The sequence below is a fragment of the Vulpes vulpes genome, chromosome 15 (assembly GCF_048418805.1).
Source record: "Vulpes vulpes isolate BD-2025 chromosome 15, VulVul3, whole genome shotgun sequence".
Lineage (NCBI taxonomy): Eukaryota > Metazoa > Chordata > Mammalia > Carnivora > Canidae > Vulpes > Vulpes vulpes.
Window position 1 is genome coordinate 116,929,862 of NC_132794.1, and position 24,081 is coordinate 116,953,942.

A 24,081-nucleotide genomic window follows, 5' to 3' on the forward strand; every position below is an offset into this window, starting at 1 on the left:
GAGAGAGGCAGAGACACAGGCAGAGGGAGAAGCAGGCTCCATGCAGGGAGCCTGATGCAGAACTCGAACCCGGGACCCCAGGGTCATGCCTGGAGCCGAAGACGGATGCTCAGCGGCTGAGCCACCAGGCGTCCCGAGCAAAACCCTTCTTAGGAGAGCACATCTCCGCAGGCACGACGGAAACGCAAGAACCACGAGAAGCCTAGGAACACCTTTACATCCATGAATCTGCAAATTCAGGAGAACAGGACCAACTTCCAGGGAAGGAGAAATTTGCCAAAGTTGACTCGGGAAAAATAAAGAAAACATACATAGTCACGCGGTCAGGACAAAAAAAATAGTAAGCTATTACTTAAAAGTCTTCTAGCAACCTCGACCAGAGACGCCAGAGCCCAAGAGGCTCCTGGGGAGGTCCCGTGGGGCTTCCCCGACCAGACCGTTCCTGCCTCACAGACGCGCTTCCAGACGGAGACGGGTGCAGCGCACAGGCCGCGGCCGCGACAAGCCCCCCGGAGCGGGGACCCCGTCACGGCAGCAGCGCAGAGGCCGGGCGGGGGCCGGCGGGGGCCGGCGGTGGAAGGAAGGGCTGGCCGCAGCTTTGGGGTGCCGCGGGGGCGATGCCGATGTTCTGGAACTAGAAGCTGGGGCCGCGACCCCGCGCTCGGTGGTGACAGTGGCCTGCACGCTCACAACAGCGGACGGTTCGCTGGACCTTGTGTGTATATTTACCCAACACAGAACGTGCCCGTCAGCCGCATTCAGGAAAGAAAGAGAAGACCTTCCAGAGGTTGTCCGTGGGGGTGTTTCTGAGCAGGGACCGGGGGGCCTTACGTCCAGCGACGAGGTCGGGGGCTGCCGAGGGGACAGCGGGGCCGGGTCGCCCGAGGGCACAGCAGACCGGCAGGGCCCAGGGGCTGTGTCGCCGGCGCCGACAGTGGCCTGACCAGAGAAGAGAGCACAGAGCTTTCTTGGGGGGCGGGCGGGGGGGGGCTCTGGACCGTGCGGTCGGCCCCTTCCACAAGATGAGGTGGGCTCCTCTGGGCCTCCCCGCTCTGCACCCCGGGTCCCCCCGCCGCCCCCTCGGACGGGGGGGCACCTCCACCTGCAGGACCCTCCTCAGCCCACGTCAGCACACGGGATCCGGGGCGGCCTCCGGGAGTGCGAAAGTCAGTCCCGCGGGGGGAGCACCTGCTCCTTCTCGGGCTCCGAGCCTTTAACGGCACTGCGCGATGAAACCGTGGCCGGGTCGGACCGTCTCCGGCCCATAAACACCCACCAAGGACACCAGGAGCTGGGGCACCGGCCCCAGAGGATCTCCCAGACGCTGCCCATCACCCGAGCATCAGCCTCCCCAACGAAAGGACAGCCGCGGGGCAGGGTCCCGAGAGCCCGCCACCCCAGGGCAACACCCTGCACGTCGTTCACACCCCAGCCTGAGCCCAGTGGTCCTGAGCCACCTCGGGGAAGGGGTGAAATGACCCCCACTTGCTCTCAGTCTGCTGCAGGCAGCTGGGGACCTCTCCCCCACCGAGGCAGGGGCCGGGCATCTGGCTGACCTCCCAGGGACCGTGGAGTTCTGCTCTCTAGGACAGCCCGGGGGAGCACCTTGTCTCCGCCTACATTCTGGGCGCTCGGCGTGGCCTTGATCCTGTCTCCTCACCAAGGAGGTCTGTTGGAGAGCAGAGGCCCTCCTGGACGTGCCCTGGTCCTGCTGCTCCCCCCACCGCCCCGAGCGCGCAGCAGTGTCCCGCCCCCCCCCCCCCCGACGCCCCTGCCGCGGGTGCTGTTCCCACGGCGCCGTCACCACAGGGGGAGCCAAGGGCCCAGGAAGGACCCGCCCGGTGCCCTGGCTACGGCGCGCTCCCAGCACAAGGCTCTGGCCCGTGCCTACGGCAACCAAGGCTCCTTGGAGCATGTTTTCCATTGAAGCGACCATGACACGTGGCCTCCTTCTCCCTCCTCAGCCTCCCACCAGCCTATTCTTCTCTGGCCCTGCCAGGGTCTCCTGTAAGACGCGGACGACCACTGACGCGCAGGGCTCCTACCGCCAGCAATGTTGTGTGTGGATGTGGCTCTGCCACCCTCCTCTAGCAGGGCTGGCCACGGACTGGACCAAGACCTCGGCTGGATCTGGCCAACGTCCATCCCCACGGTGCCGGGAGCCCCACCTCCAGGGTCCTGGCCCCTGATTTCAGCACCACGGCTCGACGGCCGAGTGTGATGGCCGGTGGGAGCGAGGGACGGCTGGCGGCGCAAAAGGCCGCTGCACAGGGGCTGGGTCCTAGCGGGTCCACCCTTCAGCACCAGGACCTCCCCACCTGGGCCTTCACCAGCCTCCCACCCTGGTTCCCGGCTTGAAGCAATGGGATCAGTTGCGTGGGGTCCGGAGCCTCTTCAGGCTGAGAGTGTGGGGTGTGGGGACCCGGAAAGTCACATCTCACAGGAATGTAGCCGTCAGGGCGTGAGGACCCCTGTGGAGTCCTCGCCAGCGATGCCGAGCCGACAAGCAATGTCAGGAGCAAAGTCTACAGCCCCGGCCCTACCGGGAAGGTCACCCTGCGGGTCAGGCCTGGGCAGTGGGGTTGGGGTGTGCAGGGAACAGCTCCCAGCAGCCTGTCACCTCTGCTAGCCGGCACCGCTCTGACCCACCCTGCCGCATTCAGCAAAGAGGTGACGGGAGCAGCTTTGCCTCGAGAGCCGGCCTTGGCACCAGGCTCATGGTGAATAAGACACAGAAAGTCCCTGCCCTAGGATCTAACATTCAGGGTGAAGACAGACTAAGCAGCCCTAGACACCAAAGAGAACTGTGGACAATGAGGAATGCTACTAAGTGAATAAGCAGGTGAGGCGGGGTGAGGCGGGGTTTATTCGAGGGGAGAACCGGGTCTCCGAGCTGAGGCCTGAATGAGGGAAGAGCCACCAGCCCTGCGCAGCGCTGAGAGAAGCGCGTGGAAGGCAGAGGGAGAGGCCCGTGCAAAGGCCCTGAGGCAGAGTGGGGAATTGGGGAGCGGAGCAAGAAACAGGCTGAGGTCACACAGGGTGAGTCCGGGTGCTCTAGGTGGGGGTCTGAGGTTTGCCCCAAGCTCCCGGACACCCCCCCCAGGAGTCCTAAGCAGGGGAAGGCCTGGCGTGCTATGTATTTTTGAGGCATGATCTGTGGCTCTGGTGTGGAAAACAGCTTCTCTGAAAGGGCGCGGTGGGAGCAGAGACGGCGCGCAGCAGCCGCAGTGCACAGGTGGTGCTGGCCTGGACGAGGAAGGCGGCCTCGGTGTGGGTCTCGGAGGGTGAGGGGGACGGGGTGGACGCGGGGGGCAGGCAAAGGGAAGAGCAAAGGATGCTCCCCGGTCAGGCCGACTGAGGGAGGGGTGTCCCCAGGAAGAAGGGGGTTTACCCGAGGGCTGCAGGGGGAGCACGTCGTCGTGCTCTGTTTTATGAGCAGGACTGTGTGTGGAGAATCAATACTCCCCTTATCGGAGAGCGGGGCTGAGATGCTCATCAGAAAGTGCAGGTGCCCAGTGGGAAACCGGATCCATTAGCACAGGCCCTAGGGAGCCCGGCCCTGCACGTAAGGCGGGGCGGGGGCCTGCGGGGAGAGGCGGTCGGCTCGCTGGGGGCCCTGCGCACACGCCCCCACCCCGCCAGGAACAAGCAGGAGGGAGGCACCACGCTTGGCACTGGAGGGGACGGCCCAGGACGCGTGGTGTGGATTCCCGCGAACAAGCGAAGGCTTTGCCAGGGGGACGCGATGGCATCACAGCTACAAGAGATGAGATGGCTTTAAAAAAAAAATCATTTTGAGCAAAAAAAGGGCAATCACCGAAGAATGTATGGATTATGGTATTTATGTAAAATTCAAAAAAGCCTAAATGACAGAGTGTATTGTTTGGAGATAACACGCGTACAGCAGGCATATTTCTAAGACACAGAGAAGCAGCGACTGGCACACGTTCAGGAGAATGATTACCCCCGGGGCGGTCGGGGGGCGAGGCTCCCGGAGCACGGGGTGGGCCCGGGTGGAAACTTCCACTTTCCAGGCTCAGACGCAGGTTTCGGGGCTTCTTACTCGGCGCAGACACAGACATGCGTTCGTGCACGTGATGGGTCCCCAGTGTTTGTCTTCCAAGAAGGGGTGAGCTGGCGCCAAGGGTGCAGACGGCTAATGGGGCTGAAGGGCCAGGCGCCCGTCAGGAAGGTGGGGGGAGGGAGCCCCCGGGGGAGACGGGTCAGGGGAGGAGCTTCCCCAGACGGACGCGTTAGGGCACAGGCGCTCGCGGGAGGACTCACGGGGGGGGGCAAATCCCGGCACCCCCCCACCCAGGTCCCCACTGCGGGATCTCCATTCAGGGAAATCTGCATTTTCCAGGCCCGGAAGGCCGGAATGCCGACCTGAGTATCTGTGGCTTGTGCACCGTGGACCTCAGACTCTATACAGAGCCTTTTTGGTTGTTTCAATCCCATAATTTCTCTATGAAAAGCAGCCTGATCCCTGTGTTGGCGGCACGTACGCCCTCCTCACGGAAGCCAGCTGAGTCCCAGGCACTGTGCAGTGTAATTTCATTGTTATAAGTTATTTTTGTCTCTGAAAACCTCTAAAATGTGAATATGTATTATGACATTTTTGATTACAGCGGAGGAGGAGATAATTCCTGGATAAAAAAGGAAAGACGTCCTCCCCCACGGCCGGGCTACTGTTGTCACGAACCTGCGCCGGCATCTGCGGCCGTGGCTAACGAGGGCAGCCCGGCCCCACGGAAGGCCGCGTGGCAGGGGGCGGCGCGGGGCTTCCCTGGCTCGTGATGGAGCCCGGATGCTCCCCCCGATAGACGCTACAACAGTCACTTCCCAGCTGTTCTGTGGCAGGACACAATGTGAAATTTAAACCATTAAATAGTTCTGGAAGCAAAAGAACAGGTGGCAAATGGTTTCCAAGGCAGATGGTACTTTTTAATAGTTGTGTTCCACTGTCGGTGGCTCTACTCGCGGCTGTAACTATCACTCATATTTTACCTTTTTCACTTGAATGCTTGCAAAATGGGGGTGAAGGTGTAAAACTAACTACCTTCATTCTTTAAAACAAATATGAATTAGGTCACTTATTCCCTCAGCTTGGGGCAGTGCTGGAGTCAAGTTGTGCTGTGGCTTCCAGAGGGCAGTGGGCAGGCCGGCAGGTGTGAGCCCAGGGACCTGGTAGGTGTGAGCCTGGGTAGCCTGGTGGGTGTGAGTCTGGGGACCTGGCAAGTGTGACCCCAGGCAGTTGGCAGGTATGAACCCGGACAGCCTAGTGGGTGTGAACCCGGGCAGCTGGCAAATGTGAACCCGGACAGCCTGGTGGGTGTGAACCCAGGCAGCCTGGTGGGTGTGAACCCGGGCAGCTGGCAGGTGTGAACCCAGACAGCCTGGTGGGTGTGAATCCGGGCAGCCTGGTGGGTATGAGTCTGGGGACCTGGCAAGTGTGACCCCAGGCAGTTGGCAGGTGTGAACCCGGGCAGCCTAGTGGGTGTGAACCCGGGCAGCTGGCAAGTGTGAACCCGGACAGCCTGGTGGGTGTGAACCCAGGCAGCCTGGTGGGTGTGAACCCAGGCAGCTGGCAAGTGTGAATCCGTACAGCCTGGTGGGCGTGAGTCTGGGGACCTGGCAAGTGTTACCCCAGGCAGCTGGCAGGTGTGAATCCAGACAGCCTGGTGGGTGTGACCCCAGGCAGCTGGCAGGTGTGAACCCGGACAGCCTAGTGGGTGTGAACCCGGGCAGCTGGCAGGTGTGAACCCGGACAGCCTGGTGGGTGTGAGTCTGGGACCTGGCAAGTGTGACCCCAGGCAGTTGGCAGGTGTGAACCCGGACAGCCTGGTGGGTGTGAACCTCGGCAGCTGGCAGGTGTGAATCCGTACAGCCTGGTGGGTGTGAGTCTGGGGACCTGGCAAGTGTTACCCCAGGTAGCTGGCAGGTGTGAATCCAGACAGCCTGGTAGGTGTGAACCCGGGCAGCTGGCAGGTGTGAACCTGGACAGCCTGGTGGGTGTGACCCCAGGCAGCTGGCAGGTGTGAACCCGGACAGCCTGGTGGGTGTGAACCCGGACAGCCTGGTGGGTGTGACCCTGGGCAGCTGGCAGGTGTGAACTGGGTGGCTGGGCAGGTGTGAGCCCAGGCAGGTGGCAGAGGCCCCTCTGCAGTGCAGCACATTATCCCCTGAGACCAGAGGGTCTCCTTAAACCCCAGGAAATAAACAGGATACAAGATCCATCTTTCCCCAGACGCTTCCTTCTTTACCTGAAGGTCTAACGTTTAAAGGAGCAGCTGGAACGGAGGCAAGTGCCTCCAGCCTCGAGCCCGCGGAGACAGTGGACAGAGGCCGTGCACCTTGGGTGCCCGAGCTGCCAGCCCAGGAACGGGGACGCAGTATCTCCAGGCGCCCTCCCCGCCTCACCTTCCCTCGACCCCACCGCTGACTTGGGGGCCAGCGTGTGCAGAGGTCACGTGCATCCCCGAGTTGGCCGCACTCAGCCTCTGGACGCACTGTGTGGACGACGGCCACCAAGTGGGGGAAAGCTCAGAAGGATGCAGACCGTGGTACCCGACGCGGGCTGGGTGGGATGGGCGGACACAGCACAGGACTGACAGGCCGGGGAGGGGACGGACGCGTGGATGCACGTGAGCACGTGGTGCTGTGGAAGACACCGGCTCTGGGGGAAACCCCAGTTCCTGACGGATGTGGAGCAGCTCGAGGGGCTCCTGACACACGGCGTCTGATTCAAATGTGAAATCATGTTAAAGGCATAGAATTAAGTGTAAGTCCGACGGCTCATCTTCTTTCCAGCAATAAGCCCGCGTCCTTCTGGGTCCTGCGGTGACCGGCTCACGGACGCCCCCCGTGCACTTATGCACACAGCACTACAGGTGTTCACACCTTAAGGGGAGTTCTAGAAACCAGGGCCTCTTGATGGAAGCACTGCTGACATCTTGGACCAGGGAATTCCTTATCACAGGCTGGCCCGGGCGTCACGGGGTGCGTGGTGGGGTCCCCGGCCTCTGCCCACCAGATCCCAGGAGCAACCGCCAACTTGTCACCACCAAAAGCCCGTCTTCGGCCACGGCCAGCCATCTGCCTCCAGAGAAGCCTAGAGCTCAACCCCGCAGGGCTGCTGAGCTTATCAGGCTCTCATGACCACGACGAGAGTAAAAATAAAATAGTCCAGCTTGTTTACCTAATATGGGAATTCTCTGGGTAAAAACCAGATTATTCATCTGGGGAGATAAATTAAAATCCACATGGTTTTATGAAATCAGTTGCAATGTGGAGCACACTTCTCAGACGGGTGCGTTCTTGGTCTGGGAGGCCCCGCTCCCTGGGGACCGTCCTGCCTCGGCCCCACCCAGCCCTGACGGGAGGCTTCATCCTTCTCCCATGCCCGTCCCCTCCAGTCGCCTGTGTTCAGGGGTGTCCGGAATTTGCCAGCTGGCTGCCCGAACCTGCACCGAGCACGCTCGTCGGCCCTGGCAACAGCTCAACTCCACAAACCGCGCTCCGTCCGGGCAGCTACTGACCAGGCCAAACTGCCCGCTCAGGCTCCTCCGAGCCAGGGTTCTCAGGAAGTACTCAAGGAAATTCTGGAAGGTGCTCATCACAGGCACGGCCAGTCTCCCCAGAAACCTGCTGCTGACGCCAAGGGCAACCCGGCGAGGTGGCCTTGTCTCCCCGGGGCAGGGCCGCAGCCACCACTGGTGCCAGGACAGATGGGCACAGGGCTCAGAGGTCCCCTGCCCTGGGCGGGGGTGACGTATCGGGACCAGCCCCCCACTTTTATTTCAATTCCCACCCAGGCCCTCTGCTGCAGCGCAGGGTTTTCGGATCAATACGTCACGGGCCACTTTAGAAGCTGCCGCGTTGCGCCCCTCCCCTCCTCCTGACGGCACATTCCGGGGGTTACCTCCAAGACAGACCATGCGGACGCCGCCGGCCTTCCTCTAACCGAATGCACGTTACGGCAGGTTTGATGATAGCACCTCATAAAATGCAAACACTAGAAAGACACCTAATTATTATGTCTCTTTATAAATCATTTGAGGCACGGAAAGCGAAGCCACCCCAGGGGTACACGGGTCTGGGCTCCTCCTAAGATTAATTTTCTCAGAAAACAGTAAGTCATCCTTAATAAATGCCAATGGACTGATGGATTTTAACTGAAATCTTGACACAGCTGTAAATTATGTTCCACACAAGAGATTATTTATGTGTTTTATTTATTTCCCCCATCACACCCTAAATGCATGTTCACTAACAGCCTGAAATAGAAATAATATTTTGTTCTTGAGAATACAATGTTCTACTGACCAGCTAATTTGTCAAGCCAATAGAGAAATACGGACGCCGGAGACCGCGTCTGATTTCCCAGATACAACGTCAGGAAACCAAAAGAGCGAAACAATAAAACCAGGTTTTTTCCTCTTTCTACCATGAACCTGGATGTGCGTGCGCCTCGCTATCTAGTGATGCTTCTCCTGTTACTGATAACCTAGCAATCCAGGGTATTAATGCGAACATTAGAATTCTAGTATCAGGTTAATATTAGAACCCAAAGAATTTTTTATTCAGGTTTCTTATCATCTCACAAGCAAACCTGACACTGAAGTCGTAGCACTAGCTCTCAAGATTTCAAAAAAGTCGCTCCAAATTCATGTTGCTCTCGCTACATTCGCGGGAAGGACCTAAACTCACGCTCACGGGTGCTTGGACACACGGTGGGCCGGTCACTGCGAACGGACACACCTACAGCTGGGATCACACACGTGGACGAGACTCGCAACCAGACCAGGAGCCGGGGCCCCCATCCCCCGCTGGGCCCCTGAACGCGCATCTCGGCTCCACTCGGGCTCTCGGGTGTCTCCCGGCCCCACGTCCACCCTGAAGATGCTCCAGAAGCAGCTCAGGCCTGTGCACTGAGGAACCCAAGGGCCTGGTGACCGTCTATGCCCCTCGCGGTCGGTCACCCGGGCACATCAGGGACTTCCCAAGGTCCCCACGCCCGGTTCAGAACAAGCCCCACCCCGCAAGCCCAGAGTCTCAGCGTCACACTATTCAGCGGTTTATTGACCTAGACACTCAGCTCTTGGGGTCTTTGCTTCCTCCCGAGCTCCTTGCCAGAAAACCCACAAACCTCTGGCTTTCCTGACGCTCTCACTTACTACATGACTCCCCCTAACAGGTCAGTAAAGGGACGTCTCATTTGTCCAAACAGAAACTTCACGGCAGAAAGCGCCCAGGCCCCCTTAGCGGAGTCGAGGTCCGCTGCGCAGAGCCCGGGAGGCCCGAGCGCACGGCGCCCCCAGGCGCCCCCCGCACACGAGGCCGGGGCTCGCCATAGCCGGACGGACGCAGGCTGCTTCCCGCCCGCTCCCTTCTCCGGGAGCCCCCGCTAGCTCCTCGCTTACCTGAGAAGGGGGCGGTCCTCAGGGGTATCTTGATGGGCGCCAACGTCAGGAAGTGGCAGGGCTGCACGCTGGAGGGGGCCGGGCCCCCCAGTCCCTCGGGATCCACAGACACCACGGCGGCCGCGGCGGTGATGGCAATGCCCGGGCTGCTGCTGACAGGCTTCAGGCCGCCGTGACAACCACCTGCAGAAGGGGGACGGGGAGGTGAGCACGGGGGTGCCCGGTGTCCCCCGGGGGGGGGGGGGGGGAGCCACTTCATTAGGCAGCACACGAGCACCCAGAAAACAGGAACAGCACCAACCCGTTTCTTGGAAGCCCACGCCGTGTGCCAACATCCCAGGGATAACGGGTGCGTTCTCCATCTGTCAAAATGTTGACTGTGCGCACAGCACACGCACACGCTGTGATGCTCAGTGAGTCACAACACTTAGTCACCAGGGGACGTGCGTGCCTTCGAGAGCAGTGACTTGACCACGGTGCCCGCGGGTCTCATAGGAAACCAGGGGCGGGGGGATGGGGACGCGGCTCCTTGGAGCCGCAGGGGCTGAGGCCAGGGGCCAGCGCGGAAAGGTGGGAGGTGGGTTGGGCGGAGAAGGCCGCTGGGGTCAGCGCGGAGAGGTCCTCGGGGCGCCCGGGGCTCGGCTGGTCCCTCAGGACGTGGCTGCACCTGCCCGGCCTCTGCAGAGGACAAACCCCTTCCCCAGGTCAGCCGGGGGCGGCCCCTCGTGAGCAGTCAGGCTCCAAACGCGGAATTCAGCTGGTCTCTCCTGGCATAACTGGAAACCCTCGGAAGTTTGCTTCTGTCGGTGACTTTCCTGTAAGGTTTTCTTTTTTTTCTTTCTTTCTTTTTTTTTTTTTTTAGGAATCTTCAGTCCCTAAAATAATTGTGGTTTCTAGGAAATACTCTGTAGACACCAGCTTCTATTAATGGTGCAAGTTCTGGAAAGCAATCTGGAAATATGTTTAAAAAATGTTAATATAGGGACACCTGAGGGGCTCAGCGGCTGAGTGTCTGCCTTCGGCTCAGGGCGTGACCCCGGGGTCCCGGGATCGAGTCCCGCATTGGGCTCTCCCTGCAGGGAGCCTGCGTCTCCCTCTGCCTGTGTCTCTGCCTCTCTCTGTGTGTGTCTCTCATGAACAAATAAATAAAATCTTTAAAAAAAATAAAATAAAAAAATAAAAATGTTAATATAGTTTACAGCTTTTGAATAATGTTTCCTTTCCTTTAATGCCCCCACATGCCCGATGCCTGGGGATAAAGGTTTATGGTGAGAAACTAGAAAAACCAGCAAAGGCCAGATGGTTTTATAAACAATGGTGTGTCTGGTCAACGAGGCACTGAACAGCCAGCAGACTCGTATGAGGACGAACAGTCAGTGCCGTAGGGGGAGGCGCGCAGTAGGTTCAGTCAATAGAGCAAATTACAAAATCATGTATATTCCTACGCTATAGAGTCACTCAGTCAACAAATCCTTATCGGGTTGACTAGATGCCAACCGTACTCTAGCTCTTAGGGACAACAGTGCACCAAAGAGGTGCAAGGCCTGCCTTCAGGGACGACGCCTCCCACGTAAGGAAGACGCATGGTCTATACTTTCCTCACTTTCCTTATTTGCTGTGTGTCGCAGGTTGAAGGGCACAGCGCAGAAACAGAAAGCACGGAACTGGTGGGCGGGTTTCACGTTCACACGGGGTGGCCTGGACGGTCTGCCCTGGGGAAAGAATTTGCCAGTGACAGCCCGCAGGAGGCGAGAGAGGGGAAGAGCAGGCCAGGGAGGGGTGGGGAAGTGCAAAGGCCCTAGCAGGTGCCTACCCAGTGTGTTCCAGAGGCTGCAAGGAGGCCAGGGAGGCGGAGTGGAGGGTCAGAGATGAGGCGATGTGGGCGTGCGTGTCGGGGGACAACGGTGCTTTGCAGGCACAGGGAGGCGTGTGGACCACAGGAGGGCAGGGTGCGGGGCATGGGGGGAGGGGTGGCCTGGCTGCCAGGTCCTACGGAGTCTTTGTTTCTGTCTCTCCAGAGTGTTCAAATTCCCTCTGATGGGCATATGCAAACTTTGAAAGGTAATTTAAGTCTCACAGAGTAGCGTGACAGAAGAATGGAGCAGCAAGTAGAGTTCCCACACAGCCCGCCCCCCAGCTCCCTCCGGGGTTAACCTCTGGCATCAGTGAGGTGCCTGTGTCACTGCTGGTGAAACAGCACTGGCATGTCGTGATTAACCAGAGCCCATCCCTTACAGCAAGGTCCCATCCCTCACAGCAAAGCCCTATCCCTTACAGCGAAACCCCATCCCTTACAGCAAAGTCCCATCCCTTACAGCAAAGCCTCATCCCTTACAGCAAGGTCCCATCCCTTACAGCAAAGTCCCATCCCTTACAGCAAAGTCCCATCCCTTACAGCAAAGTCCCATCCCTTACAGCAAAGTCCCATCCCTTACAGCAAAGCCTCATCCCTTACAGCAAGGTCCCATCCCTTACAGCAAAGTCCCATCCCTTACAGCAAAGTCCCATCCCTTACAGCAAAGTCCCATCCCTCACAGCAAAGCCCTATCCCTTACAGCAAAGCCCCATTCCTTACAGCAAAGTCCCATCCCTTACAGCAAAGCCTCATCCCTTACAGCAAAGTCCCATCCCTTACAGCAAAGTCCCATCCCTTACAGCAAAGCCTCATCCCTTACAGCAAGGTCCCATCCCTTACAGCAAAGTCCCATCCCTTACAGCAAAGTCCCATCCCTTACAGCAAAGTCCCATCCCTCACAGCAAAGCCCTATCCCTTACAGCAAAGCCCCATTCCTTACAGCAAAGTCCCATCCCTTACAGCAAAGCCTCATCCCTTACAGCAAAGCCTCATCCCTTACAGCAAAGTCCCATCCCTCACAGCAAAGCCCTATCCCTTACAGGGAAGCCCCATCCCTTACAGCAAAGTCCCATCCCTTACAGCAAAGTCCCATCCCTTACAGCAAAGCCTCATCCCTTACAGCAAAGTCCCATCCCTCACAGCAAAGCCCTATCCCTTACAGGGAAGCCCCATCCCTTACAGCGAAGCCCCATCCCTTACAGCAAAGCCCTATCCCTTACAGTGAAACCCCATCCCTTACAGCAAAGCCTCATCCCTTACAGCAAAGCTCTATCCCTTACAGCAAAGTCCCATCCCTTACAGCAAAGCCTCATCCCTTACAGCAAAGCTCTATCCCTTACAGCAAAGTCCCATCCCTTACAGCAAAGCCTCATCCCTTACAGCAAAGTCCCATCCCTCACAGCAAAGCCCTATCCCTTACAGGGAAGCCCCATCCCTTACAGCGAAGCCCCATCCCTTACAGCAAAGCCCTATCCCTTACAGTGAAACCCCATCCCTTACAGCAAAGCCTCATCCCTTACAGCAAAGCTCTATCCCTTACAGCAAAGTCCCATCCCTTACAGCAAAGCCTCATCCCTTACAGCAAAGCTCTATCCCTTACAGCAAAGTCCCATCCCTTACAGCAAAGTCCCATCCCTTACAGCAAAGCCTCATCCCTTACAGCAAAGTCCCATCCCTCACAGCAAAGCCCTATCCCTTACAGGGAAGCCCCATCCCTTACAGCGAAGCCCCATCCCTTACAGCAAAGCCCTATCCCTTACAGTGAAACCCCATCCCTTACAGCAAAGCCTCATCCCTTACAGCAAAGCTCTATCCCTTACAGCAAAGTCCCATCCCTTACAGCAAAGCCTCATCCCTTACAGCAAAGCTCTATCCCTTACAGCAAAGTCCCATCCCTTACAGCAAAGCCTCATCCCTTACAGCAAAGTCCCATCCCTCACAGCAAAGCCCTATCCCTTACAGCGAAGCCCCATCCCTCACAGCAAAGCCTCATCCCTTACAGTGAAGCCCCATCCCTTACAGCAAAGTCCCATCCCTTACAGCAAAGCCTCATCCCTTACAGCGAAGCCCCATCCCTTACAGCAAAGCCTCATCCCTTACAGCAAAGTCCCATTCCTTACAGCGAAGTCCCATCCCTTACAGCAAAGTCCCATCCTTTACAGCAAAGCCTCATCCTTTCGCTCTAAGCGAAGCCCCATCCCTTATAGTGCAGCCCCATCCCTTACAGCGAGGTTCCCCGATCTTGTGCTGCATGTTCTCTGGGCTTGGCCGCAGGCCTAATGTCATGCACTCACCATCGCACAGTGGAATGCAGAACAGCTTCGCTGCCCTAAAATCCCATGTCCCACCCGTTCATCCCCTTCCCCACCCAGCCCCTACCCCCTGCCTGACAACCGCAGCTCTTCTTCCCGTCTCTACAGTTTCCCCTTTTCCAGAATGTCCTAGAATTACAACTGTACATTTTGTAGCCTCTTCAGACTGGCTCCTCCCACTTAGCAATGCATATTTGACGTCTCTCTGTCTTTTCAAGGCAAGGTTAAGTCCTTTCCTTTTATCACTGAGTAATAGTAAGTCGTCTGGAGGCCCCACGGTTTACTCATCCACTCACTTACTGAAGCACATCTTGGTTGCTTCCGACTTTTTGCAACGATGAATAAAACAGCCGTGAAAATGTGCATGCGTGTTTTTGTTTGGCCGCGCGCTCTCTATTTGGGTAAACACCGGGGAATGTGCCTGCTGGATCGTATGGTAAAGCAGCATTTAGCTTTGCAAGACGCCGCCAGACTCCTCTCAAAGCGGCTGCACCGTCGGGTGTCCCCGCCAGCCAGGAACCAGAGCTCCTGCTGCTCCCCGTCCTCGCCAGCATCTGGCGTCAGCGTTCCAGATTTTGGCCATGCTGACGGGTGTGTAGGGGTGTGTCCTTGTGGCCGTGTACACATTTGCAGTCGGGGGGAAGAAAAAAGCCCATTATCCTAAATATATTATCTTACTTGATAATAAAAACCCATTACAGAGAATTTATAAAATGGAGTGAATAAGTGTGTAAAAACGTCCCTATGGACTCCCCAGCTGAACACTGCTGATATTTTATTATGTAGCAAACCAGCAGTTTCCTGGCGGCACGGTCTGGCTGTCCTGGTGCAGTGTCATCATCAGACGACATGCACAGCTTTTTCAGGAGATGTTACAAAATAAACACTTCCCTTATCATTAGATGGCTCACCCAGCCCAATTATTAACTGGAGCCGAGCCTATTCCAGGCAATAGTCCTGCCACACAAATTTGCCATCTTCACTACTATGCCCCATCATAACAGGTGCTGCCTCCTATAAATAAACATGACATAAACAACGGTTTGCAAAAACGTTCATTTCTGCATTTATTGCTCTGGGGTAGATGCTCAGTCAGGGTCAAGACAGTGTGAGTATTTTTGGGTGTGCATGTGTCAGCTTAATGAGGTGATGTTGTGAAAGTCAACACACCGTAACAGCCCTCCACAAATGTTTCTTATTAAATTTGGCTTCTCTCCCTCAGGATTTACACATTTATATGATCTCTCCGTAGGTGTGTTCACTGGGGGTTGAGCACCCAGTTTGCACCGTTCAGAAGTAGACCAGCTGGTGTGACACGTTGACAGGATCCGTGACCTCAGCGACATGCTGCCTGGTGAGTTTGTCTAATAAACCCGACCTGCTGTTCAAAAGGAACATGACCTTTTAGCAAGAAATGACAAAGTAATTACTGGTGTTTTAAAAGAAGTGGATGCTAAGGCACAAGGATCTTATGGATAGACGTGCGGGGACATGCTTATTATCACGTGATTTTGTTGTCAAAAGTAATATGTCACTTCCTGATTTCAACTCTACTATGAAGCTATAATCACCCAAACAGTATGGTACTGGCATAAAAACAGGCAAATAAGCCAACGGAACTGAATCAAGAGCTCAGAAATAAACCCAACCATATGCTGTTGACTAGTATTTCACAACGGAGTCGGGGACACTCAGTGGACAAAAGACATCTCTTCAGTAGACGGTGCTGGGATAACTGGGTAATGACACTGGACCCGTGTCTTACACCATTCACAGAAATTAACTCAAAATGGAGTAAAGCCTGAAATGTATGACCTGAAACCATGAAACTAGAAGAAAACATGGGAACAAAGCTCCCTGATAGGGGTCTTGGTGATGATTGGTATTTTGTTTTTGTTTTTGTTTTTTTGAAATTACACCTAAAGCACAAGCAACAAAAACAAAATCGACAAGTGGGCCTGCATCAAACTCAACAGTTTCTGCACAGCAAAGGAAACCTTCCACAAGGTGAAAAGGCAACCTGCAGAATGGGAAAAATAGGTATTTGCAAACCATGTATCTGATAAAGGGTTAGTATCCAAAATATATAAAGAACCCCTATAGCTCAATAGCAAAAAAAAAAAAAAAAAAAAAAAAAAAAAAAAAAAAAAAAACCCAGAAATAATCCAATTTAAAAATGGATGAAATACCTCAATAGGAGTTTCTCCAAAGAAGGTGTATGAAAGGCCAACAGACAGGTAAACAGGTGCTCCGCATCACTCCTCATCAGGGAAATGCAAACCCAAACCATGATGAGGGATCGTCCCACACCCGTTAGAAGGGCCAGCACCCCAAGGATGAGATGACAGACCCTGGCCCTGATGTGGAAGGGAAGGAGCCCTCGTGCGCCGCTGGTGGGAACGCAGAGCGTGCAGCCTCTGCGGGAAATAGCACAGATCCACCCACACATCAAATATGGACCGAACACGCGATCCCGCAGTTCCACCTCCGGGAAGACACCCAAAGGTAATGGACACACTAACTCAGACATCTACACTCCAGGCACATGGCCCGATCCACAACAGCCAAGGCGTGCAGACCACCATGCCCGTCGGTGGATGAAGAGCGTGTGTGAATACCTGGGCTGCATTTAAGTCGTAAAAACTAGGAAATCCCGCCACATGTGGCAATGTGCACGGACGCCGAAGGCATTCTGAGCGAGCTCGGTCAGAGAAAGACCAATGGCACACGATTTCCCTGATATGTGGATTCTTAAAAGAAAAAAAAAAAATACGACCGTGAAAACAAAAACGCAGACTCCTAGGGGGAGAGGAGCACCGTGGCTGCCAGAGGCCGAGGAGCTGAGGGAGGTGTCCGAGGGAGAACTTCCAGGGGCAAGGGAAGTGCTGGGGCGTCTCGGCCAGTGATCCACAGAACGTGGTTGACAGGATAAGACCTGAGCGTTCCCATCACACGGAGAAAAATGTTTTCCTCCTTTCTTTGCCGTGCATCACGCCCATACACGCGGGTGGGGGTTCGCTGGACCTACCGTGGTGACCGATTCACAATGCACGTGACTCAAGCCAACGCTTAAGCAGTGACGGATGTCGGTTACTTCTCGATAAAACTGGAGAAACGGAATGAGGCAACTGCAAAAGGTAACTCGATACCTATACCATGTCTACTCTTTAAAGAAAAAATAAAAAGTCTAGAAAGACTCTTGAACCTGCTTTGAATTCACTGGGTTACATATAAAAGTGCAGCCCCCTCCGGCTAGTTCACAGAAGCGACTGAACGACATCAGCGAAATGTTAGGACGTTGCTAACCGGCAGCAACAAAATTGGGCAGATTTGGTGGACAAGATGGAAAGGCGTCCTGGTCTTCCGGCTGCAAGGGCTCCTTCCTCCTGCAGGGCCCAGGCGGCGGTGGGGAGCACCGCCTTGATGCCTGAGGCAGGTGCCTGGTGTGGGAGCAGAAGCTCGCACCCAGCCCCCGGCAGGCCGAGAGCACGCGTGAGCCCGGACGTGCCGTGCGCGTGTGCCAATGAGCAGAGTGCACTTTGGGACCCGGGGCTACAGGTGAGCACAGGGTAACAAAATTCGAGGAGTCCTGCTTGGGCAGGAAGTCGGCCGCCCTGCGTCTTCCTCTGAGTTCCTCCCCTGCACGCCGCGGCCAGCCACTCACCAAGCGCCGCTACCCGCCGGACGGCGCACAGCTCGGGAATGAAGGGCGACGTGAAAGGAGACACCTGTGCAAACAGAGAAGCGCTGGCAGGTGCCTGCTGCCCACGGACGCCAGCTGCTCCCCGAGGGGTGGCTCTTGAGCCAAGTCTTGGGAGATGGGCAGGCACTCAGTGAATTGCGTCCACTGATAATAATTATCATAACTTGCTTTCCCGAAGGACCGCAGAGAATCCCTGAGTTGAGTAAATAAGCAGTGAGATAAGAGGTCGGGCCAAGAAAAGCTGCTAAGCCAGCTAAGAGATAAGCCAGAGATGCCGTCCCATAAGGCTTCCTTATAAAAATCAATGTTTTAAGCAAAACTGATTAACCGTGAGCTTCCCTGGAAGACAGGCCGAGGAGAGAGTGCGGGCCAGCAGCTGGGGGCTCCGTGTGGCCAGACCCTCGCCCCAGGCCGCCGCTCCATCCTGGTCCCGTGATCCACCCCCTTCTCTGATCCCAAACTTGCAAAAGAGCTCGGTTTGCATGCTTTATCCTGCGTGACCCCCTAGTAGCTGGGTGAAGGAGAACTACAGTCTCTGTAGCCTAGGAGAGCGGGGCTCGGCGAGCTTAAGGAACTCCATCCACAAAGGCCCTGACAAGGACGGCACCCGAACGCCAGAGTCAGGGGTGTGTGACTCGCACCCTGTGCAGGGCTGGGGCTGGCGCCCACCTGGCTGGACGTGTGCCACCTGCAGTCTGAGACGGCAGGGGTGAGGACCGCAGCGGCGGGAGGACTTCCTCCTTGCTCGCCAGAGCCCGCGGGGGACCCTGTGCACAGGGAGCCTGCGGTCACGGCCCACACGCCGGCTGGTTCCAGGTGCACGGGCCCCGGCGGCCTTGGAGGGCAGGCGGCCCGGGCACTGGCTGTGCTCGCGGGCACGCTGCTGTCCTTATCCCTCCTGCCCCCGCAACGGCAACCCGGCCAGCGGCTGGAGCTTGCTTTTCTCAGGATTCAATGTGGAAACAGGAGAAAGGCTGGTGGCCTTGGGAACAGGGACAGCGGGAGAGCTCGGGGCTCTGGACCAGCCCAGCATCGGTGCAAGGTCCAGGTACGCACTGGGTCTGCCCTGGCTCCCCCGCTTCCCCCGGCCTCCGGGGTGCCCTCCCTCCAGAGGCCCTCAGCCACTGCTGCGTCCTGGAGAGGAAGAGCGGGGGCAGGCGGTGCTGGCGGGGACACACCCCGGGGCCTGGCCTCTGCCACCCCGTGGAGGGATGCTCAGCCTCCAAGGGCTGCTCTGGGGTCAGAGCAGTGGCAAAAACCAAACCGGGAATTCGAACCAACAGGGGGACACGGAGCGGATGCCTGCTAACGGGTCAGCTTCTGCACGTCCTCAGAAGGGCAGAAAGGAGGCGTCGCACACCTCGCCTGCCTGCGAGGACGCCCCCAGGGAGCCGGGGACCCGCAGGTGTCCAGGGTGGCAGAGGGTGACGCGCCAACAACGGGACGGCTGGCGAGGCTTCTGCCGGGAAGGAAACCTCCCCTGACGAACGCCAGCTGCTCCCTTCTCTGTGCTAAGCCACATATTCAAAAAAAATAAACAATCATTAGTTTATTATGTCTATTTAGTAAATGATTTCAGCTCCGGTGGAAATCCTTCCGGCAATATATCTACCAACTGGTAATTATTTCTGCAAAAACGACTGTTTGATCAGAGGAACGACTTCAGGCTCTCGGTGCACGTGCGCAACGCTCTTGGAGGCGAGTGCGGGGTCGGCGGCCGGCAGACGGGCGGGCTGCTGGGCTCGGCGTCGAGAGTCCAGGTCCCGTCTCCCTTCCCGGGCCCTGAGAGCCCGGACAATCAGCTCCCAGGGACGAGGACACCCTGCCAGCAAGATGGTGACGGGCCCCGCGTGTTCCCGTGATGAGCCAGCTTTTCCCAGGGAGTTACGTCAGACAAGGTGGCATTTTGTCTCTTCGTGTAGACACTTGCCAGCTATGGCGAATGCGGGCCCAGGTGTCGGCGTCCAGCCCACAGCTGCAGGAGCAGACCTTGAAGATCCACGGTGCTGCTGGGAGCCCTGCGCCCCATGATGGAAGGTCCCTCCGGTCGCTGTCCCCCGACAATATGATGAAAGGTGTCCATGCTCCAGGCTCTCAGCACCGGAGGGTCACTCAGCTCCTCCTGCCCACAGCCCCAAAGAGAAGAGGTGGAGCTTCGACGCGCGTGCCTCCCCCAGGCCCACCCAGCGGGTGCTCGGGATGCTCGCTGGGTCCAGCAGGTCCACGTGGACCAGCACCCCGGCGCCGCCGCACAGAAGCGCACATACGGCAGCACCCCGCGCACTCGGCCTCGGCACCCTCGCTCCTCCGAGACGGGGACGCGTGAGCTAGCCAAGGCTGAGAGGGTGGCGGATTCACTTAGCTCTGTGCATCCGTTTAGAAATACTAATTTGTTTTATTTTTATGATTCCATGTAACTTGGTACGTGATAATTTGAATATTCACTTCATTAAAACCAGAGATTAATTATACTACCCCAAAGAACAAATTGCTGCTAATACCAGGTAACCTAAGTGTCCTGATGGCCGTAACAACCCTCGTCAGAGAAGGGAAGGGGAAGAGAGAGCAGGTAGCAATTTTCTTTTTTTTTTTTTATAATAAATTTATTTTTTATTGGTGTTCAATTTACCAACATACAGAATAACACCCAGTGCTCATCCCGTCAAGTGCCCCCGTCAGTGCCTATCACCCATTCACTCCCACCGCCCGCCCTCCTCCCCTTCCACCACCCCTAGTTCGTTTCCCAGAGTTAGGAGTCTTTATGTTCTATCTCCCTTTCTGATATTTCCCACCCGTTTCTTCTCCCTTCCCTTCTATTCCCTTTCACTATTATTTATATTCCCCAAATGAATGAGAACATACACTGTTTGTCCTTCTCTGATTGACTTACTTCCCTCAGCATCATACCCTCCAGGTCCATCCACGTCGAAGCACATGGTGGGTATTTGTCGTTTCTAATGGCTGAGGGATATTCCATTGGATACATAGACCGCATCTTCTTTATCCATCATCTGTCGATGGACACCGAGGCTCCTCGTTAAGGAACAACGGGCCGTTTGACAGTAGCTTCCACCGAGCACCGTGAGCCCCGCCGTCCCTCCGAGCCAGCACCCGCCCCTCTGGAAGCCCAGAGCCACGCAGGACGGAGCGGGATGTGCGCTAGACCAGGCTGGGGTGCCCAAGGTGCCAGGTGGGTGGCGACGGCTGGCTCGGCAGGGTCCTTTTCCTCCCCTGGACTCACCTCCATCAGAACGTGCGAGACACGGCCACCCATACCACACACGTACGATCTCCCTGCGTGCAGGACCATACCCATAGGACACGGCCAGGGGTTGTGTATGCCGTAGGTGCTCAAGAGATGCACGCCAACCACGTGGCTCCCGGACCACTTTTGTCTTCTGAAGGACTCGCTCTACAAGTGGCTTGGTGGGTCCCACGGGTCGGTTCGGGTGCCCGCTCCTGGGGGCCCAGCAGGGCCTGGCCTGCGGTGCCCGAGTGAGCATGCATGGCTGGGACGACCCTGGAGGGAGAGCCCGTCTCTCCAGAGAGCGCTAGCGCTGGTGAAAGATTAACCTTTTGCCTTAAAATAAATGTCTTTCCGTCCCTGACAGGAAGCCTGAGGTTTGGCTGACCTTGAAGCAGGGCGAAGGCTTATTTGTTTGCACGACAACAAAAGTTGTGTGGAGGGTTCTTTAATGCGTTAAGCAAAACTATGCTGTTTATCATCAGGCAGCTGTTTCCAAACCCCTTCATTATGCTCAGCGCACACATGATTTACGCTCACCTCTTACCTGACTCATAATATCCCCTGGCAGTAATAAAGCTCAGGAAATTATTCTCAGCCCGTGTCTTTCTCTTCGGAGACACATTTAGACAGCGGTGCCATCAACCAGCTGACGATTTTTAGGAATTCTCCTGCTTTACGTGCCGATCTTCATTATGAAATTAAGATGATTGAGCGCCTCGCGATGGAGATGCCCGGCACGCCTCTCGCTCCACCAGCCGCCGCCGGCTCCGGGCCCTGAACCGACGCGGTGGCCCATGGTGGGCGGCGGGCCCGGTGGCACAGCTCCCTCCGGCAGGGCACCCGCACCCGCGCCTGGCCCTTCTTCCGCAGGACCCAAGCGCTGCCCCGAAAGCCGGCCTCTGGAACAGGGTTCCCTGCGGATCCTGGATGACGGCGCCCGGTTCGTCATTTTAAGACAAATGTTCAGAAAAATGTTCTCATCACACGGAGCTGCGGCTCAGCGGTGCCTACGGAGGTCCTGCTTCCCTTGCGGTGAACACGGTGCCGTCGTGTCTGTCCTCGCGGAACCCGTGTCCCGGTGTGGCAAGACCCGAGTGTCCAGGGGGCCGGTGCGGGCGGGAGCGGGGAGCGGGGGTGACGGCAGCCTCCCGGCCCGCCGTGGTGGTGACCCAGCAGGCCCACCACGGACACCACCAAGGACACGGAGGACGGGGCAGCCCATCTTGGAGCCGCGGCCCCTGATCCTGAGATGGTCTGTGGGAAGTGGGCCTGCCCCAGGGCAGCGGCAGGAGCCCCGCGGGGAGCGGCCGCAGCTACGGGGACGTGGGGCCCGGGAGCTCCGGTGGGCCGGAGGCGGTGGCCTGGGCCTGGGCCTCCCCGCGCAGGGTCAGGGCTGTGTGCATGCACCCACTCGGTGTGCACACGGGCAGCACCTCCCGCACCCCGCACGCAGGCACCTCAGAGCAGGTCTGCCGAGGCCGCAAGGCTCCTGGGGGGGCCGACCTCCAGCAGGGGAGGATGGGTCCTCGTGGGGGGGCTGATCTCCAGCAGGGCAAGATGGGTCTTCATGTGGGGGGGCTGACCTCCAACAGGGGCAGGATGGGTCCTCGTCGGGGGGCTGACCTCCAGCAGGGGAGGATGGGTCCTTGTGGGGGGGTCGACCTCCAGCAGGGGAGGATGGGTCCTCGTGGGGGGGCTGATCTCCAGCAGGGCAAGATGGGTCCTCATGTGGGGGGGCCGACCTCCAACAGGGGCAGGATGGGTCCTCGTCGGGGGGCTGACCTCCAGCAGGGGGAGGGAGGATCTGTGAGGACCGGCGTCAGGTGTTGGGTGGGCAAGGACGTTTGGAGGACACAGAGGCAGGGGTGCTCTTCCATGAAGGGGGCAGGAGGCTAGCCCCTGAGGTCACGTGTCCGCAGAGCTCTGAAGGGAGCAGGGGGTGAGCCGCGAGGATGTCTGGATCCGAGATCCAGCAGGAGGGAACAGCAAGTGCAAAGGCCATAGGCAGGTGCTTGAGAAGTGGGAACAGCCCGAAGGGCAGGGGCTCCCTAGGTGGGGGGCGAGGGTCAGGGGATGGGGTTGGAGGTCACCATGGACTTGGGGTTTTGTTCCCTATGTGGGGGCTCTGGTCACTCACCAAGCCTCCGGCTGAAGGAAGGGCACTTCCGGGAGGGGCCGAGATAACCAAGCTGCAGCCCCTGCCAGCCCCACCCCGGTGCACAGGATCCCCAGGGCCTCCATCCGGGGACTCTGACCCCACAACTCAGCAGGGCCAGTGGGAAGGACCTGAACCCCCAGCTCCTGTGCGGTCTCCCAGCTGCACCTGTCAGCCAGCACCACCTGCTCCTGGCGGCCTCTGTGCTGCACAGGCACGGTGACTGGCCCTGCAGTTCATCTCCACCCCTGAGCCCCTGGGGTCTTCTCCACACTCAAAACTGACCAGGTCAGCTCCGTGGGCAGCATTACCGACCGCCTTCCTGCCTCCGGGCTGCCTACCCCAAGAGCGGCTTTCCCAAGGCTCAGGCTCCGGCCGGCCGAGGGCTGCATGGTGGCCTCCGTCATCCCGCCCACTGCCACCTTCCTGCCTGCCCTGCTAGGACCTCAGGAGCTGCCCATGCACTTGAGTTCCACCGGTGAAGGCCGGTCTTCCTTGCAGCCTCAAAGCCATGACAGCCGGGAGACCTTGCACCCTGGCTCACCGATGTGCTTCTGGAACCCGCCTTTCTTGGACACAGCAGGACCAAGGGTCCCCTGGGAGGGGGACTGAGCCTGTGTGAGGAGCCGGTGACTAATCCCCCTGCACTGGGAAGGCCCTTACAAAATGCTCACACACAATCCACACTCAAGTAAAACCTGGTCATCATCCTTGCAATTTTAAGGCAGGGTAAACTTGTGCTGACTTCACAAAGGGATGGGGGTGGGTGGCAGGGAGGCAAGCAGGGGCGTAAGATGCTTGGTGCGACATGTTCACCATCATCGCCATCCCTGTGCGTAAATCCCGGGCACCACATCATGCCTGGACTTCTTACCACCGAGAGTGTTCCCAGGAGGAGCCAAAGAAACTCAGTACCATCAGCATCAAGAGCAAGTGCAGAAGCCCTGGAAGACGTGACATATGGCGACACAGATGCATGTTGCACATTTAATGGTGCCCAAAGCAGAGAAGGCCATGGTCACCTTAGCCTGGAATCCGTGAAAATTCCCAACAAAGGAGATGGAAAATCAGGATGGACCCAGGAGAAACACAGGCCACCTAGTGTTCCCTGGAGGACAAGTCACCCTTCAAGAGACCCACCTCAATGTATTGGGCCCTAAACAGACCCACTTCAATGTGTTGAGTCCCAAAATAACCTGAAGGAATGGAAAACGGATGAGTTCAAAGCTATAGTGGGTCTCATGTGGCCCCAAAGCCCAAGGCAACCTGTCAAAACCCACTTCCAGCCACTCTGTCTGCTTTTCATTGCGCGGCTTGAGCCACACCCTCCCGCAGGGCATCCTGTTCCCACTGGGAATTCCCACTGGGAATCACTGGGTGAGTTTCT

General features: G+C 57.4%; 1 protein-coding gene across 2 annotated transcripts in view; it reads right to left on the reverse strand.

Annotated features, from left to right (window-relative positions):
- Positions 1-24,081, reverse strand: part of TCERG1L (transcription elongation regulator 1 like) — a 181,171-nt gene that overhangs the window by 128,377 nt on the left and 28,713 nt on the right. Inside the window, exon 4 of one of the 2 annotated variants that reach the window (XM_072740431.1) lies at positions 9,423-9,605. The exons of the other annotated variant lie outside the window; for it this stretch is intronic. Coding sequence (XP_072596532.1) covers positions 9,423-9,605 — 183 coding nt within the window. The remainder of the gene's footprint in view (positions 1-9,422; positions 9,606-24,081) is intronic. 2 annotated transcript variants of the gene reach the window in all.